The sequence below is a fragment of the Podarcis melisellensis genome (assembly GCF_964234715.1).
Source record: "Podarcis melisellensis genome assembly, chromosome: 1".
Taxonomy (NCBI): domain Eukaryota; kingdom Metazoa; phylum Chordata; class Lepidosauria; order Squamata; family Lacertidae; genus Podarcis; species Podarcis melisellensis.
The window spans coordinates 74733664-74752198 of NC_138528.1; the positions used below are offsets into that span (position 1 = coordinate 74733664).

At 41.7% G+C, this 18535-nt stretch overlaps 1 protein-coding gene across 1 annotated transcript in view; it reads right to left on the reverse strand.

The window, feature by feature from the left end:
• LOC309355436 (mucin-5AC-like) overlaps positions 1–18535 on the reverse strand; it is a 62336-nt gene that overhangs the window by 33712 nt on the left and 10089 nt on the right. Inside the window, exons 10-25 of the mRNA XM_081886285.1 lie at positions 16985–17123; positions 16122–16232; positions 14925–14994; positions 13727–13864; positions 13464–13628; positions 12815–12909; positions 10474–10600; positions 9461–9716; positions 8950–9002; positions 8510–8610; positions 7418–7569; positions 6131–6269; positions 5918–6031; positions 4764–4943; positions 1981–2220; positions 346–502 (exon numbers count right to left, since the gene is read on the reverse strand). Of these exons, the coding sequence (XP_081742411.1) occupies positions 346–502; positions 1981–2220; positions 4764–4943; positions 5918–6031; positions 6131–6269; positions 7418–7569; positions 8510–8610; positions 8950–9002; positions 9461–9716; positions 10474–10600; positions 12815–12909; positions 13464–13628; positions 13727–13864; positions 14925–14994; positions 16122–16232; positions 16985–17123 (2237 nt within the window). The remainder of the gene's footprint in view (positions 1–345; positions 503–1980; positions 2221–4763; positions 4944–5917; positions 6032–6130; positions 6270–7417; positions 7570–8509; positions 8611–8949; positions 9003–9460; positions 9717–10473; positions 10601–12814; positions 12910–13463; positions 13629–13726; positions 13865–14924; positions 14995–16121; positions 16233–16984; positions 17124–18535) is intronic.

The window sequence follows — 18535 nt, forward strand, 5'->3', positions numbered from 1 at the left end:
AATGCCATTAAAATAATGGTGGGCACCATGACAAAGTATGCTCATGAGGCCAATACCTAAACTGATAAGAAGGTGGGAAGCAAAGGCATGAAGAAAGCACTGAAAATGAATGTAGTTATTTCTATTTACTGCAACATAGTTATATCAATAATCCTACATTAGGCAGTTGCTGATTCATTGAAGGTATTCACAGTACTGTACCACACACAAATCCAGACATTTTCTTCAGTGTGCTGTTTATTGTCATATATATCTAATGGAAAAATTATCTTGAAGCTAATATCTCATTTCCCCTTCACCCTCCTCCCACTTCCAGTATACATTCAAGTGTGGTCCAATACTCACGACAGAATGATGGTGTTCTCCATGATATGCACACTCCAAATTCACTACATGCTTGAGCATACGCAGCTACAGCTGTACAGAAGCATTCACAATCTCCCCCCGTGTCACAAGCGCAGGAATCAGTTACACAAGCTTCGTAATATCTCGTTGGCTCAACCTGTTAAAACATTGAAGCATCAGCTATGGGTCCTGCTGACATTTCCTAAGTTTGTTCCACGGGCGATAGTGTGTTTGAGAAGTTGTTGGTAATATCCCCACCCCCTGGGTTTGCAATTGCTTCATAGACTGTTGGCTAGTGTGCAAAAGATCCAAAGGGCCAAACTAAATATGAGGTCTGAATGCATCTTTGCATTTAATGTGTAAACAGTAATTATCAGCCCCTCCACCACACCAGCTGATTCTATTTACAGTGGTACCTCGGGTTAAGTACTTAATTCATTCCGGAGATCCGTTCTTAACCTGAAACTGTTCTTAACCTGAAGCACCACTTTAGGCTAATGGGGCCTCTTGCTGCCGCCACACCGCCGGAGCCCGATTTCTGTTCTTATCCGGAAGCAAAGTTCTTAACTTGAAGCACTATTTCTGGGTTAGCGGAGTGTGTAACCTGAAGCGTATGTAACCCGAGGTACCACTGTACATGAAATATTTGCATACAGTGTAACAAAAACCAAAACATAAGGAACGTAAGAAATTCAAAGTCAGCGAGAAGTTCACATCTAAAATGTCTATCCATGAAAAGTGTCCTTTCAGGGAGTGCTAGTTGCATTTTTAAAAATACCCCCAAAACCTTCAGGTGCAATGGGAAGGCACATTTAACATCCTTTCACACTTTGCTCTATGTGGTGAAGATAGAGGCCCTGATTCAGAGTGTTCACACAGAAGACTGTACACTGACTGGTGTGCTCATGCAACTTGCTGAAGAATATGAGCACTGCTCATTCAGGCAGCGTGGATCACCTCTTGGAGAGAGGAGGGGAGGGGAAGGAGTATCCAGACTGACTCCCATACCCACTCTTTCCCTCCAAAAGACTGCACAGACCTGGAACTGCCCTCCCATTATCTTTTTGCATTGGCACAAATACAGGCCTGTAAGCAAAATTCCATTTATGCACACGTATCTTGCCTGCTGTATTGGGGTGGTAAAAGTTCCATAGTTGAATATTCACATCAATAATTGATTAGCAAAAGAAGGCAATAAATTGGGTCGTAACAGTCAGTTAGGGACTTCCGTTTAAAACAGGAAAAAAAGATATCAGCATAAGCTAATTTTCTGAATTGTCTGTCTTGACTTAGCCTGAATTCTTCTTATTAGTATTTTTCGAAATGGCTTCTTCACAATCCAAAGCATTAGAAACAGGATCTAGTGATAAACATTTACACTGAACACACTCCAAAATCTAGAATATGACAGCAGTGGGACACATAGTAGAGGGTTGTTAAAGGCACTACTTAAAGGTGCTGCTAGACAGTCTTCAGAGTTGGTGACATCCTGTTGGGTGTTATGTGCCTTCTGTAATGGACTGTTGAAATCCATGAAACCACCACATGTATAATTATAGACTTGTAATTGCTCAGGAATTGTGGTGAACACCTGGAAAATTCTAGACTTCAAGATAGTTCTGCCGCAAGGTATACCTGAGAGTGGCAGGCAGCAAAGGCCTTGCTGTTGATGATGCTGCATTGCTTCTGTGCCCAGGACTTTCTGTAAGGGTTTTTGATGCAAGGATCTTTTGTGCATTTGGCTTCAGGACATGTGGGAGACACCTTCCAACTATTACCAAACTCCAGCACATCACTTACTACAGACTGACTCCGGGTGGTGAAGTCATTCATTCCATTGCCATCATAGTTCCCACATAAACCACAGACCTGACCCTGCACGAAGAAGCAATGAAAACACTTGAGTTACAGATAAATTGCATGAACCTCTTAGCCCAACTTAATTTTTGATTTTCTCCCATTTAGTTAATTAACACGCTGCCATCTCTTATTACAGGAAACTATCATTATTTGTTGCATTTAGAAAACACAAGCCAGGTGTGCCTAGAGGTAAGAGATTTGTTTTTTCTTTCCTTCCTATGAAGATTATTTTGCATTTGTTCAAAAATACAAAAAAAAAGAATTTTATATTGTGTTTGATTTCTCAGTTATTGTTAATCTACAAGTTATTGTCTATTCATAACTTCTCTGTCTTATTGCCATATGCTGATCAAAAGGGTAGAGGGGGATTTGCCCTGCCGGACCTTAGATTATATTACGAGGCGGCAGCCTTTTGCTGGCTGAAGGAATGGCTACTTCTTGAAAATACGGATATTCTTGATTTGGAAGGGTATGATAATGCATTTGGGTGGCATGCGTATTTGTGGTATGGTAAAGTTAAAGCACACAAGGCATTCAAAAACCATATTGTCAGAAAAGCATTATTTAATGTCTGGATTAAATACAAAGATGTATTGGAAAATAAAACCCCAAGGTGGTTATCGCCAATGGAGGCAAAGGCCATGAAAAGACTTAACATGGAGACCAATTGGCCAAAGTATTGGGAAATTTTGGAGCAGGAGGGTGATAAATTGAAATTGCAGAGTTATGAGAAACTCAAAGACAAGGTGCGAAATTGGTTACATTATTTTCAGGTAAGAGAGGCCTATAATTTAGATAAAAAGATTGGCTTCCAGGAGGTGGAAAAATCAAAATTAGAAACTGAATTGTTAGAACCCAATGCTAAGATGTTATCAAGAATGTATAACTTGCTGTTGAAATGGAATACTGTGGATGAAACAGTAAAATCTGCTATGATCAAATGGGCACAAGATGTTGGACATAACATTATGTTTGCTGACTGGGAACAGTTATGGACCACTGGAATTAAATTTACGGCATGTAATGCCTTAAGAGAGAATATTATGAAAATGATGTACAGGTGGTACTTGACCCCAGTCAAGCTTGCTAAAATTTACCATTTGCCTGATAATAAAAGTTGGAAATGTAAAGAAACTGAAGGTACATTCTTTCACCTTTGGTGGACGTGCCCAAGGATTAAGACTTTCTGGGAGATGATTTATAATGAAATGAAAAAGGTATTTAAATATACCTTCTTGAAGAAACCAGAGGCCTTTCTCCTGGGCATGGTCGACCAATTGGTGTTAAAGAAGGATAGAACTTTCTTTTTGTATGCTACAGCAGCAGCAAGAATTCTCATCGCAAAGCACTGGAAGACACAAGATCTACCCACCTTGGAAGAATGGCAGATCCAAGTAATGGACTATATGGAAATGGCAGAAATGACTGGCAGAATACGAGATCAAGGAGAAGAGCAGGTGGAAGAAGATTGGAAGAAGTTTAAAAATTATCTACAAAAACATTGTAAAATTTTTGAATGTTGAAGACATTGAAATGAAACGAAGGGGTTCTAGTGAATAAGATAAATAAGAGTATGAAAGAAGGCATAGATACTGGACGAAAATCTGAATAATACAATATGTGAAGGAATTTTTAAAGGATAAAATTAATAAGAATGAACTTGCTAAATTAAATTTTAAAGTGGAATACAAGAAAGGAGGGCGGGTGGAAGTCAGGAAAATAAGGTTATGAAGGATATGAATTGAATTTGAAAAGAGCTCTTTTCCCCTTTTTATGTTTTTTTTTTTTAGGTTTGTAATATTTTTCTTTTTCCTGTTTTTTGGCTGCGTTTTGATTGTTTGTTTTTGTTGCTTGAATGTTGGTGTTTGTTGGGGTTTTGATGTTTATTGTTCTATTGTAATCTTTCTTTTTTTTTTGAAAAATTTAATAAAATATTAATTATAAAAAAGGGCAGCAGATATATATTGAAAATATACTGCATTGGTATAAAATTCATTGAAATGTTCAAACATTGCTCATATTTTGAAATTAACAGAACTATTATATTTGGTTTCCTTATCAAAACATGGTGTTTTCTGGGTCAATTAAAAAGTAGGTGCTTGCAAGGTGAGATTGCAAACAGATACTCATCTAAATCAGAATCATATACCTGATTACTAATGATACTTTATACAATATGGATGTCAAGCAGAGGCTGTTTGCAACTTGCATGCGGCAGCAGCTCCCTGTGGAATAGCCCTGTTTGTTTGATATGCCCCATGTCATCTTCAAATAATCCCGGTGGAGGCAGTTGCATGAAAGCCAGTCATGCCGGGAACCAATATATACCAAAGAGACAAGGCATATGAAGTAGTTTCCCTTATGAACCATCCTTTTTGGAGAGGCTATTTCAGATGACCTCCCCATGGTTTCTGTCTTGAAAATCAGCTCTTAAGGTGTGACTCTAAGCACACTTACAATTGAAATAATTGTCATGGAAATGAGTGGGATTTGCATCTAAATTATGCACATTTAAACTTAAAATGTAAGAGGCACTAGTCTTGTAAAAAGTGCATCACCTTGAAATCATCACGTAATTTGACAAATACGCTGGTTTTCTTATCCCATAAAAGGATCAGCCCATTGTTTGCTTCAATAACCAAATACATGCCCATGTAGCGAATCTTGTAAGGTACTTGGCCTTCATCACCCCTTTGTATTAATTCATGGCGCTCCTCACTGAGGATCAGATCATAGTTCTGGGGGAGCAAAATAAATAATGGGAGAAAGTCATTACAATGTTCAAAAACAAAAACTGGTGTTCATCATCCATCAACCCTACGTATGTGTTGCAGAAACTTCAGGCAGGGAGACTGTTGGGCAGCGAGGTGGGTGGTAAGCCAGAACTCTTAATCTGTCTTGGTTGCCCAGTGCCAGGATCACACACTCTAGATGCCACCCACCTCCAACTGCTCAGAAAGCTGAGAGAGAGAGAATTTCTACAGACCAGAGCAACTTCCCCTCCCTGACCCTCAAGTCTGCCCTGATGCTGCACCAAGTACTGGTGTGTGTGAGCCCAACTCCACCCTGCTCATCCACCTAGGTCTCAGTGATGCAGAACGGATTGGCCTCCTCATTCATAATCAGACCAGGGATGAGGAAGGTCTTGTTCAGAGCTGACCTGGCATTCAGCAATAGTGCCTGCAGAATCGAGGGCTGGCTGATATGACAACCACAATTACCCAGGTTGGAGAAGGGGCTGGCACATGGCATAGTCACTAACTGCCTGTGACATGTCCCCTTACCCGGTCTGCCCCGCCTCCCACATTATACCGCGCCCCTATCCTGAAGCACTCTGATTGGGGCACTCCTCAATCTCCTCTCTTTTCAAACGCATCTCCCCTCACTCAGTAAAAACAAACAAACAACAACAACAAACCACACAAATTAAAAACAGTTAAAACAATTGTAGCAGTGGCCTTATCTCTGCTGCTCTCAACTGCTGGTGCTGGCTTGCCTGAAGGTGAGAGGCTCAGTAGGTGCAAGATTAGCAGGAAGGAGGGGGGGCTGTAGGTGGTGAGAGGATAGAAGTCTCTTCTCCTGCCCTCACTCTCTCTTTCCAGTTCACCTCCTTACCTCACTTAGTTGCTTGTTTGGAACCTAGTATGCAGATTAAATCATCTCATGCTAAACCCCGATACTGTTCCCTAATAGTACTGTTAACGCTACTCACCCCAAAGAAGACTTTAATAGATTTTGAGCAAGTGGTTCCAGTAGTACCACAGGGAACATTTTCGGTGATGACTCGGAATGTTCCGGGGGCAGAGTTGTTCTGTCCACAGTGATCCTAAGAAGGGGAGGGTGAAATAAGGGAAGAGATGAATTCATTCTGTGGTGTATTCAGCTTAATTCTCCATTCATAAGGCCAAGACAAATTGCTCAGTACCTGAACTAGTGTATATTCACATTTCCCATTGAAAATGTAACGCTTGTCGTCAAAGGTGATATAATGCCCATCTCCATAAACAGCACAGGTACCTAGGCATCTGTCCTTGGTGCATTCCCACATCCTGTTCTTACATACGCTGAGGGAGAAGAAGGGAGAAAATAGAGCATTTTAAAGTGATTCCTTGGTTTGCGCAGATATAAGCTGGCATGTATTCCTTTAACACAGGCTTAAATGACTTATCTCTTAAATTAATCATAGGCAATGTGTGGAGAGGGGAGGGGAGAGCAAGGGAAGCTGCGTTATTTCTTACAACCTGTAAAACACCAGAAAGTTGGGAATTAAAAGAAATGAGCTATGTAAGTTCTTTCATGGGCCACTCAAGAACGTTACAAGTTCACTGTACCATATTGTGGACTAGCCTAAGGGGAACATAAGAAGAGTCTGCTGGATCAGGCCAATGGCCCATCCTGTTCAGCATCTGTTCTCACAATGGCCAACCAGGTGCCTTATAAAAGCCCAGACCTCCCTTATAATACTTTCCTGATTTGTTCAGAAATAAGCAAGATGTGTGTGTGTGACTGTCTGTATAATGTATCATTGTGCTACTGAGGATATGAAGTTCCTCCTATCCAGCTGTATTTGGTTACTTGGCTCATTCACCTCCACATCAGCCTGTCAATGCACAAACATTACCATCAGAAGCTTTCTTCTAGGTGTGCTCACAGACTTGGGGTGTGGCAGGGGGTGACCAGGAAGGGAGCTTGCTCAGTGGTCACAGCCCATCTAAGGAACAGCCAGAGTGGTTTAGCTGTGCCCATGCTACTATGTTTCTTTGGGAACAGATGAGGGCCACTTTGTTGTCTATTGCCTTTTAATGAACTTTAAAGTCTGAATTGACTGTTTTTAATTGTGCTTTTATCTGCTGTCTTTCATGATGTTGTTATTCTACAGTGCCTTAAAATGTTGATTGTTGTATGTGGATTTTACATAAGTCACCCTGGAAAATTTAATTTGACAAATAGAATACACATTTATTAATTAAAAAGTGTCATAGCCACACAATATTTTTAGGTATTTATTTCTTTAGTTATTTATAGTATACACAGGTGTACATTAGAGAGTAAATTCTGGTGTACATGCATAATAGTGTAATACGTGAAATGACTCTATGTATATCTGCCAACCTGTTATTCACCCTGATAATTATTTATATTTTTGTGTTAGTTACTTTAGGAACAGATAAGATGATGGTAACAAGAGGAATTTTTTTAAAGAAGTCCTTACCAGGTGTTACAGTTGACTTTAATCTTCTCTCCTGGCTGATATGTGGCATCATTGTGAATGCATGGGCACTCTTCCATAGCGATGCAGCCCCCTTTACCATCTGACACCAGCCCAGCAGGGCACATGCAGCCAGAGACACACTGTGTGCTATACTGTAAAAGCCAAGAAAGCATTCCTTCAGAAGAGAGAAAAATGCTGATAACAATTTAATTAGTCCACTAAAACAGGACTGGATCAAAAGACTGTAGGCTGTGGGAATTCAAGTGGGTGAAAGCCTATGCTTGTTAAATTGTGAACTGACACCTAATTCAGCAGCTCCTCTGCATACCCAGGAGCCCCAATTTGCAAGGCGGGAGGTCTCCAGTGTATACATTAAGGTTTGAATGAGCAGTGGCTGGTCCACTTAACTTTTATGCTGGTGCATGTGAAGACTGTTCCTTCCCTGACACTAAAGAGATTGGAAAATCCCATGCTTATCCCCTGCTTTTTTTGTAAACCACTTGTAGGTGGGTGTGGGTGTGTTTAATTTAGTGGTATGTATATTTAATGAAATAAGTAAGAAATTATGCAAAGTTCCAATATATGCATTATAATCCTGCAGCTCAGGGATGGGGAATGTTTTCAGTCTGAGGTCCACCTTTCTTGTTGACAACCTTCCAGGATTTTCATGCCAGTGGTAGGTTGGGTCAGAGGTAAATGTGAGTGGTGCAACAGATGTAAACCTAACCTTATGTACAGTAGTCAGCATTCTGATCATGCAAAAGGTAGAGGTTCACACACTTATCCATCTTCCATTCTTCATCCAGACAAGCAATAGGCATTTGTCACAGTTCAAAACACATTCCAAACAGGCAAAAGCACTTGAGGACCAGGGAGGGGAATGGGCTGAAAAGAGGCCTAAGGATATGGAGGCTGGGAGGGCCCTGTTCAGCTAACATCCTGAGATCCCTGACCCCCTACTCTAGATGGGGAAGAGGGTGAGGACAAGAGAGTGCCATGTCCAAGGTCAGCTAATAAGTTCATGGCAAAAGCAAAGGACGTTCTGATTGATAGCACAGTCTCTTAAAATATCATCCGGTCCTGCATACTTACACAGTGCATATCAAGAGTCTGACAGCTTTTCTGGCATTCAGCTCCAGTTTGGCCTGCAGTGGCATTTCTGCAGTTAAAGTAGACCATGGGGGCAACGCAGACTAGCAGGGCAAAAGGAGAGAAAATGTGTAAGAGATGAAAGGACAGGCATGGGTAATACAGAACAGGAAGACCTCAGACAAACCTTTTGAACAGAAGTCTACTATGGTTTGTGGAACTATTATATAATTAACTATGAAGCCCATATTAACTTGAAGCTTTTAATGAATATGGTTTTCCAGTGAATATTTAATAATTGTGCCCAGTTGTCATTTTGTAGCCGTCTACAATATAAAAGGCTTTTAACAAAATAAGGAACGCAGCCCAATTGTCTGCAACTTTCCAAGATGGATAGTAAGTATATATAACATATTTTACATATATAGGTATATTCTCCTTACCCTGTTTTGTGTCCCCATCACCAATGCAGTTCAACTTTCCTTGGCTGCACGTGCTATGTAAAAGAAAGAAGAATTAGGTTTGCTTTAGCATTCACTTTCTGGTTGTGCTTCAAAACTTGGAGCCTTCAAGTTGTGAGTCTGTAGTTGTGCCCTATACAGAGTAGAGCAGTTGGGTTTACTCCAGAAATACCAGTTATTTAGGGATATTTAGAATCTGAAAATGGGACCATACAGGTCACTAATTTGGATGTTTTTCCAAATTCTGTTGCTCTTTATGTATTTAGGCATTTTGGTCTATTTACGTATAAGATATGGAGGGGAAATTAGTTAGGTAGCAATAAAAGAATCTGGGACAAAATGCAAGCATTCCAGATACCGGCACTACTTAGTCATGTATTCTGATAATGCTAGAAGAGCCTTTGCCATGAGTTTAAGTCCCTAACATTTGGAGGGCACTAGGTTGGTGAAGGCTGTACTAAAAAGTTAAAGGCAGCAGCTTGAATCCTCTTACCACAAAACACCAACGTCATGGAGCACTTCACCGGAGAGTATTGACGTTCCTTTGTAATAGCATGGGCATTTGTTAGCAGGTACACATTTTCCATAATCATCCATGTAGGTTCCACTTTCACAGGTGCATCCATCAACTGGGACAAATTTGACATTGCAGGTAACATCAGGTTCACTCAGAGATCGGCAAGTAGGTTGACAAGAACTGATGGAATAGCTGTAATTCAGGGATTTGGGGCATGAAGTGGTGTATCTGGCTGGAAAGAGAAAAACAAACAGCTTGATTGATTGATTGATTGATTGAAAGCATTTCTGTGACCTGCCTTTTTGTCCTAAGACACAGACATACAGACATACACACAGTAGTTTACAAAAAAATAATTAAAAAATAATGTTAAATTACTAAAGGAAGAATACATGTGGTTATATAGATAGCTAAATGCCTGCTGAAACAGAAGCCAGGCAGACCTTCAGGAGGGCATTTCATAGTGAGGGTGCCACAACTAAAAATGCTCAGTCCCTAGTACCTATCTGCCACAGAGCATCAAGGAGACACAGAGCAGAACTTGCAAGGGCAGGTTCTTATGGGTGAGGGCAATCCTATAGGTATCCAGGTCCCAGACTATGAATTTAGTGGTTAGGACCAGTACTTGGAATTGAGACCAGAAGCAGATAGCCAGTGAAATTAGAGTAGTATTAGTGATGTGTTCCATACATTCACCTCAGATAGTAGTGTGGCTGCTGCATTGTGAAATCTGCAGCTCCCAGATGCTTTTGGAAGGCATCTCCACATAGAGTGCATTGCAGAAACCTAGCCTGGATAAAATCAAGGCATGAATGCCCATGACTAGATCCATCATTAAAAAAAGGGGGGGTTGGGGGGGAATGTGTCCTGAAGTCTGTTACTCTAGACCACCACTAAGAGAACCCAGCAAGGCAAGGAAAATGCTAAGATTCATTGGCACAAAAAGTTCTTTCATTTTAAGACCCGAGATGGCTGTTTAGAAGACTTACAACAGACATTGGTCCTCCATCCTGGAAGCTCTACTTTTTCAGCTGCACAGGCTCTAACATAGGAAGAGAGGGCAGCACACATGCAATCCTCACTTCTTTCACAGTTGCAGGTGTCAAACAAGCAATTCTAGGGAAGAGGAAAATGCTCTTATTAAAAACAATCCATTCCAAGTCAATTATCCTTTTCCTACCATTTCTCAATTTGACTAGATTAGATTTCACTTGTAACTTTTTTTCAGACTAACTTATATCCCATTCAGTGTCATCTCTCATCCTTCAGCTGACCCAAATTGGATTTTCAGTTCTGAGTTTCACTATTGTCAGTCTTACATTTTGATTCGTAACTGGAAAGGGAAATCAACATTACTTGCAGGCAACTCAGGATGATAAGCATTATGCTTCAAAGCAAAATGAAGTATCATGTGGCGTGTATGTGAATGAAAGGGGGAAATATTTATCTATATTTAGATCCAGGAGATGACGGAAGTATTCCTACTCAGACTAGACCCACTGAAATTAATGAACCCAAGTTACTTATGGCCATTAACTTCTGTGGGTCTACTTTAAGTAGGACTATCACAGAATACATGGGACGCGGGTGGCACTGTGGGTTAAACCACAGAGCCTAGGACTTGCCGATTAGAAGGTCGGTGGTTCGAACCCCCCATGATGGGGTGAGCTCCCATTGCTCGGTCCCTGCTCCTGCCCACCTAGCAGTTTGAAAGCACGTCAAAGTGCAAGTAGATAAATAGGTACCGCTCCAGCGGGAAGGTAAATGGTGTTTCCGTGCACTGTTCTGGTTCACCAGAAGCAGCTTAGTCATGCTGGCCACATGACCCGGAAGCTGTATGGTGGCTCCCTCGGCCAATAAAGCGAGATGAGCGCCGCAACCCCAGAGTCGGTCATGACTGGGCCTAATGGTCAGGGGTCCCTTTACCTTTACCTGTCACAGAACACTACTCATTGAGTTCAGACATTCATCTGACACAGAAGTCTTAAAGCCAGTGAGCTCATACATGTGCAACACTAGATTTCTCATCAGTTGATGATACAGAGGAGAATATGTGAACTGACTCTTTTGAAAAGTTTATGTGTGGTGATATGGAATGGCATGAAAACATTGTCTATGGTACAGTGATACCTCGGGTTAAGAACTTAATTCGTTCTGGAGGTCTGTTCTTAACCTGAAGCACCACTTTAGCTAATGGTGCCTCCTGCTGCCGTCACGGCGCCAGAGCATGATTTCTGTTCTCATCCTGAAGCAAAGTTCTTAACCTGAAGCACTATTTCTGGGTTAGCGGAGTCTGTAACCTGAAGCGTATGTAACCCGAGGTACCACTGTGTTTGATTTGTGATGGCCCATTCAGTGGCATAGCTAGCCGCTTGGGTGCTGGGTACAGCACACATGTCTTGCAGCTGGGGGTGGGACGAGCCACCCATGGGGCGGAATGGGCTTTATGGAGCCTCTCTGCCATTTCCCCCTCAGCTGTAGGACAGCTGAGGGAGAGGCAGAGGGCAGGTGAAAGTCCTATGCTGCCGTTTCAGGCAGCACAGAGCCTGCAGGCGCCCAAGCCACCACGTCACTCCCAGGAGAGACATGTGGCTCGGGCACGCTGCAGGCCCCGTGGTAAGTGCCGGCCCCCGTGGTGTAGCGCCCAGTGCCAGCCGCGTTTCGCTACGTTTGTTGACTGAACTAAAAAGTTTCATGAGCCCAATTTATTAAAAAAAACTCACATTTTTGTCATTAGGTCATCCCCCTCAGTGATGACACCTGGGGAGACCTGCACCCCCGCACCCCCTTCCTCCGCCACTGGGCCAATTTACGCATGGAATCAGCATTTGATACTGTAGTCATTAAATGATGTGCATGCATTTGTGAACTAGTCCTTTAAACTCTCCTATGCCTTCTAGTCAAATCCTGACTGGCTTTTCTCCCAGCCTTCAGAACATCAGCTCCCCTACTCCCTTGTCAGTTTCACCCTCTCCAGTTGTTGATTTCTGCTTTTCTCTGTGAAATGACATACCTTGCCTCATCCCTGAAACATGTGATGGTATGGCTTGGACCCCAGTGATCCTATACTGATGACACCTTCCATTTAGTTCCACCCATTTGGTCTTGTCCCACCAGTATGTTTCCTTATAGATTAGCCAACATGGTGCCCTCCAGATGTTTATGACTACAATTCCCACCAGTCCCAGCTAGCATGGCCAATTGTCATGGACAGTGGGAGTTGCAGTCCAAAATATCTGTAGGACACCAGGTTGCCTACCCCAACCAAAGATACTTTTCAACTTCCTCCAATAAACTGTTTTCAATGAGAGGTAGCAGATAGCGTCATACCGTATGATAAGAAGCTGGATTAACTGAGGCATGACATTTAGCAAAAGGTCCTTCCGAGTCAGTCAGCAATCCACACCAATGTTGGGCGTATTTTTCTACAAAGAGAAGAAATTAATCCATATCATTTTGGGAATTTCTATAGGTGCAAATGGCAGCTTTTATCTCAACTCACAACACTGACTCTAGACAGGATAACCTGGTGCTGCTACAATGCTTGTTCTACTCACTGCTGTTCACACATTGCTGAACCTCCTAAAGCCATGGACTGAGGAAGGAAATGATCTAAATCCTGAATATGTGCATGCTACAGATACCCAATATACCCAATTATGCACAGGGCTGTTAGTTTATAGACTACTTGCAAAACTTACAAGTCACAGTCTAAAAAAGAGGTAGCCATGTGTACATCCACTTATTTCAATGGGGGTGGGGTGGCATACCTAACTTCTTCTGTTTAGATTGTGGCCACAGGGTCTTGATTTGCAAGGTTTTATTGTTATTTATTTCCCCTGATTTCCCCATTTATTAATATTTGTTTTCAGTCAGTTCTTCTAATTTGTTTATTTCTATTAATTTCCCACATGAGCTAGGTAGAATTATAATTTTGAAGTGTTTGTGAGTCTTGCTTATAATTCTCAAATATGCCTACCATTTTCAATGCTAAGTGTGCAAGGGTCCTCAAAACTTTGTTTGATGTTGGGACATGCAGCCTGAGTTTTCCAGGTGTTAGCAAATGCAGATGCTGTTCCTTCCACCACTCCACTTATGGCTGTGAAGTCATCCATCTGGCGCTTGTCAAAGTTTCCACAGAGACCTTTGAAAGAAACCCCAAAGAGTTTTATAGTCCAGTTTTACAATACCTTGCCCCCCAGGCATGCCACAAATTTCTTTTTGCTTTAAAATACTTCTTACCACAAGTCCTTCCTTTGAAAGATGGACCCACATGAATATACAATTGCATTGTGGGTACGAGCTGGATTACTAGCTGAAGGTCAAAGTTTGTATGCACAATGATGAAGAAGGACGAAGGTCTGAACATGGTTACATTAGCTATGGACAAAGAAGACACCATTCTTATGAGATTCAGAGCTGCAACTGCCATCCATTACTCAGGAAAAGAAGAACTAGATTTGTGGAGGCCAATTCATGCAAGCACATTGGCATGTTGTGATTGTGGGCTGGATGGATGTGTGAAGGGTTTGATACAAGTTGTAACAGTTATATGTTTACATTCAGATTGTGCCCAACCATCAGCCCAATCTACATTGGCCACCATATCATCGTTTGCCCCAGTTTTGTTGATGATTCAGTGGTATGAACTGAAACAATAATGTGACATATATGGCATGGATCTAACAAATCGTAACCATCAAAGGATTGGGGGAATATGATAGAATAGTCTGGCACGAGAATGGTAACAACGATGGCACCAGACATCTTTTAGAAGGCAGTCCCATAAATGAGGTGCAAAAAAGGGCTTATATCTGGCAGCCAACTCCTTAATCTCTGGACACCAGGTGAAAGACCTTTCACAAAATATATCTCAGTTGATAAGTAGTTTCCTATAGGAGGTGGCTGTCCTTCACATACTCTGGTCTCAGCTACAGAGATAGCTTAGGAACCTTGTAGTAAACAGCAGAAGTTTATATTCTCATTATGGAGAGTCCTGGTTAACAAACTTGCTACCTAATCTGGAAGTTCCTTTCAAAGGTTGCATTATATTATAGTAGCTGTGGCTGGATGTTATTAAAACATGGCTGTTTGTAAGAGAATCCTTCATTTCCAGGGGAAACCTCTGCATTAGTTGTGGAGAACATTTGGTCTTCCAAGTGTTGCTGAACTACAATGCCCATCAACTCTGCTATTGGCCATGCTTCTTAGGGCTGATGGGAGTAGTGGTCTAGCAACATTCGGAGGGCCACAGGCTCCCCACACTTGCTCTACACAAACCCAACTTTCTTTTCTCAGCAGAACTGGAAAAGCGAAAATAGTAACCCAATCAAACCTTGTTAGCTTGTGGAGTAACAAGCCCTTCTGCTGAGCTTGCCCCTAAGATTTCAAAACTTTTAAGGCTGCCATGGCAAACAGAAGTTTCTGACATGCAACATACCTGCTGATAGAGGCAACTGAGTATAGAGCGAGTTGACTAATACACCACCATTAGGACTGATCACAATGGTCTGGTGACAAAGAGGAAAGGAGTAATAATGAGTTTGCTGATAAATTACAATATGGTTGACAGTGTTGGCTTTTATGATTTAAAACCTCAACTGATTATCCCACCCCCATGCCTCATTCTTCCTCCCTTTCAAATAGTTCTTTCAATGACATTCTTCCAACCAATTTAAAACACATTTTGCAGTCATTCTCTAATTGAACTTTTGTGGGTACTAAGTCATTTTGCTTTTCATGGACTATATGCCTTTTCAGAGCTGATTATTGTCATGGAAGATCTCATTTCCATGGTGGAGATGGCACCCCAGCAGAGACTCCTACTCACAAAAAAGAGTCAGGAGAGATGATTTCTACTACTTTCCCTAGCAGCTTACTGTACTGCTTCCCATGTTCTCCTGGAAGGTCCTCCAACTCTTTGGAGTAGCTCCTTGGGTGTTGCGGGTATCAACAAAAACCTCCCACTTCCATGAGTACAGTTCCACTCACTGGTTGTCTGGATTTGACCCATTGTCTTCACGAATACATAAGGGCAATTTATTTGATACTTTATTATTCTGACATCTAATACTTTGGGCATCAGCTAGAAAAAGCAAGTTGCCTTTACATACAGATTCTGTTCTAGGAATGGGTGAATCTGTCATTTTTAGTCTCTCTCAGTTTCTTGTTTTTCCAGTCTCAAGCTTAGTCCTCCACATTTCCAGATCAGTTTGCATTTTTACAAAAACTCCTCATGAAAATTTATCAGCATTTTAATGCAAACGTTTTATGCAATTTTGTTTGTATGCAAATTGGCTCACATACACATTTTTGCAAAGCTGTTTCTCTTACTATAATGCATTTTTGCATGTTATTTTCACTAATTCAATTTTTAAGCACACTTAAGTTGTACTTAAAGTGTATTTTAAGCTTCAGTTTATACATTTTTGCAAAAATTATTTGGATACAGAGCTGTACTGAAAGTTTCATAGAAGTGCAAATTTTGAAGAGTGCCTGTGTTTAAATCCCCATATAGTTTTGGAAAGTGTGAATTAGCCAGGTGTGCCTTTAAATGTGAATGGAATTGAATACCCCCCCCCCCCCGTTACTCCTGTCTCTTAAGGCATTGTGACTTATAAGATGTTTAGAAACTTACAGTCTGGTCTCCATTGATGTTGAGGGCAACCATCTTCAAGCATGTCTCAGTCTCTGTCAGGCCACATTTGCGGAGTTCTCCGAGAACACTAAATGTATCATCTCCACAAAACTAAAAAAGCAAGCCAACAAGAATTACCACCTGCATCGCATACTTACTGCAATAGCACCTAGAAATTAAGATTGCACTGAAAAAGTATCGCAGATGCACAGTTCTAGCTTCCTTGAACTCAAAATTATTTTGGTTTTAGGATTTGACTTAACTTCTTATAAAGGTTGCTTTAGCTAGGGAAACTGATTCAGGATTTTTTAAATGAGAGAGTAAACATTTTGAATCAAAACTGTTGAACAGGAAAATCTGCTACTTCCACCCTTTATAGATATTGAATGTTGGGCTTCTTAAAAGTATGTAAGCAAACTTTCCTCGTTGTTTTAGGGCACTCTCATGGGCCTTTTATTTGAATGTGTGGCATCTCCCTGAACAACTTTATTTCTGTTTCATTGTCGTATCATATGTAATTCTCCTGAAATGAGATTCTACCCCCCACCCCCCCACTTTATTAATTTTCCCCAAAGGTGTCTCTTCTGAGTCTGTGTATTCTACACATCTAAAAAAAACATTACTGCTTTAGGGAAAATAATGGTGTGATAATGTAGAAGCAATAAGGAAGTGAGAGGGATTTAAAACTTGTAAAGGGAAACTGTGTGCCATGATATCCAAAGCAAGGGATTTACTATTGGAACAATTACACTGGTTTTATAATCCCAGAAAGAGGATTAGTGTGTGTTTGTGTGCCTGTACAGCACTGTGGTAATGGGGACATTTTTGCTAATTATAGTGACAGTATATCTTAAGTGACTTGCCTTTGAGAGAACGTAAACGCAATCTCCATGGACATTATAACGTTTTTTATCAAAAGTGGAGATGTGTGATCCACCTTCTACTGAGCAAATGCCAGGACATGGGAGTTCTATGCAGTTCCATTGGCCCCCAACACAGGAACTTGAAGTAAAGGAAGAAAGAGAAGAAACATACATTTTAAGGAAAGATATTGCCACTGACATTAGCTTATATTATTTTCCATTATTAGTTCCATTTTTTGAAGTGTATGTGGAAACATTTGTAAAGTGTAGGAACCAGCACAGCTGCGTGTTTAAAGCGTCAACATATGGGAACTTAAAAGCCATGGGTGGGACTCATCTAATGCGTCCTATCAGAGGAAGTTCCACAAAAGGACTGCTTGTCCAATAGGACTTTCCTTCCTCTCCTCCTGTCACACCCTTGGTGCCCTCTGAACTTGGCTTGGGGGGGGGGAGGTCAGGAGAACCCCTGGAACAGCATGCGGGGGAAGTAGGGAGAGGACCAAAATGCTTGCTCTGATGGAATGATTGCCTTTCTCAAACTTGAGTCCCCAGATGTTGGACCACAACTCCCATCACCTCTGTTCCTGGTAGCTAGGAATGATGGGAGTTGTAGTCCACCAAAGGTGCTTTAGCGCAATGTTGAATTCTTCCCTATGAAGGGCTCCACAGCTCAGTGAGAAGCACAAACTTTACATGCAAAAGGTTCCAGATTCAATTTCTGAAATCTCTAGTAAAAAGGGTGAAGTAGTATGCAATGGGAAAGATCCCTCCCTGCCAGTCAGAGTAGATAACAATAGTCAAGATGAACAAATAGCGTAATCTGGCAAAAGGCAGTTTCCTAGGATCCTATTGTTACTGCAGAATTTTAGCTTAATGATGTGAAAAGTCACTACTAAACCATCTCAGTGGTAATCCTGACCCATTGAGTTGTACAAAAGACTGGCTTCATTTGGTCATGCCCAAATAGCAGCTCGGTATGTAGCAGAATAGGACGCGGGTGGTGCTGTGGTGTAAACCACTGAGCCTTTGGCTTGCCGATTGGAAGGTCAGCGGTTCGACTCCCCATGACGGGGTGAGCTCCTGATGCTCGGTCCCTGCTCCTGCCAAGCTAGCAGTTCAAAAGCATGTCAAAGTGCAAGTAGATAAATACCATAGGTACCGCTCTGGCGGGAAGGTAAATGGCGTTTCCGTGCACTGCTCTGATTTTGCCAGAAGCGGCTTAGTTATGTTGGCCATCTGACCCAGAAAAACTGTCCGTGGACAAACGTCGGCTCCCTCGGCCAGTAAAGCGAGATGAGCGCCACAACCCCAGAGTCATTCACAACTGGACTTAACTGTCAGGGGTCCTTTACCTTTTTTATGTAACAGAATGGCTAGCAGAGGCCTTATGGGCAGGGCTAATGTGACATGCATGTGAACATAAGCTGGAGTGTGGCCACTAGCCCAGGGGTTGGCAAGGTTTACCGGCCATGGGCCGGAAATTGCATCTGCGCATGTCCGCGGTGCTGGAAATCGCTTCTGCGCATGCCCAGATGCCAGAAATCATGCCTG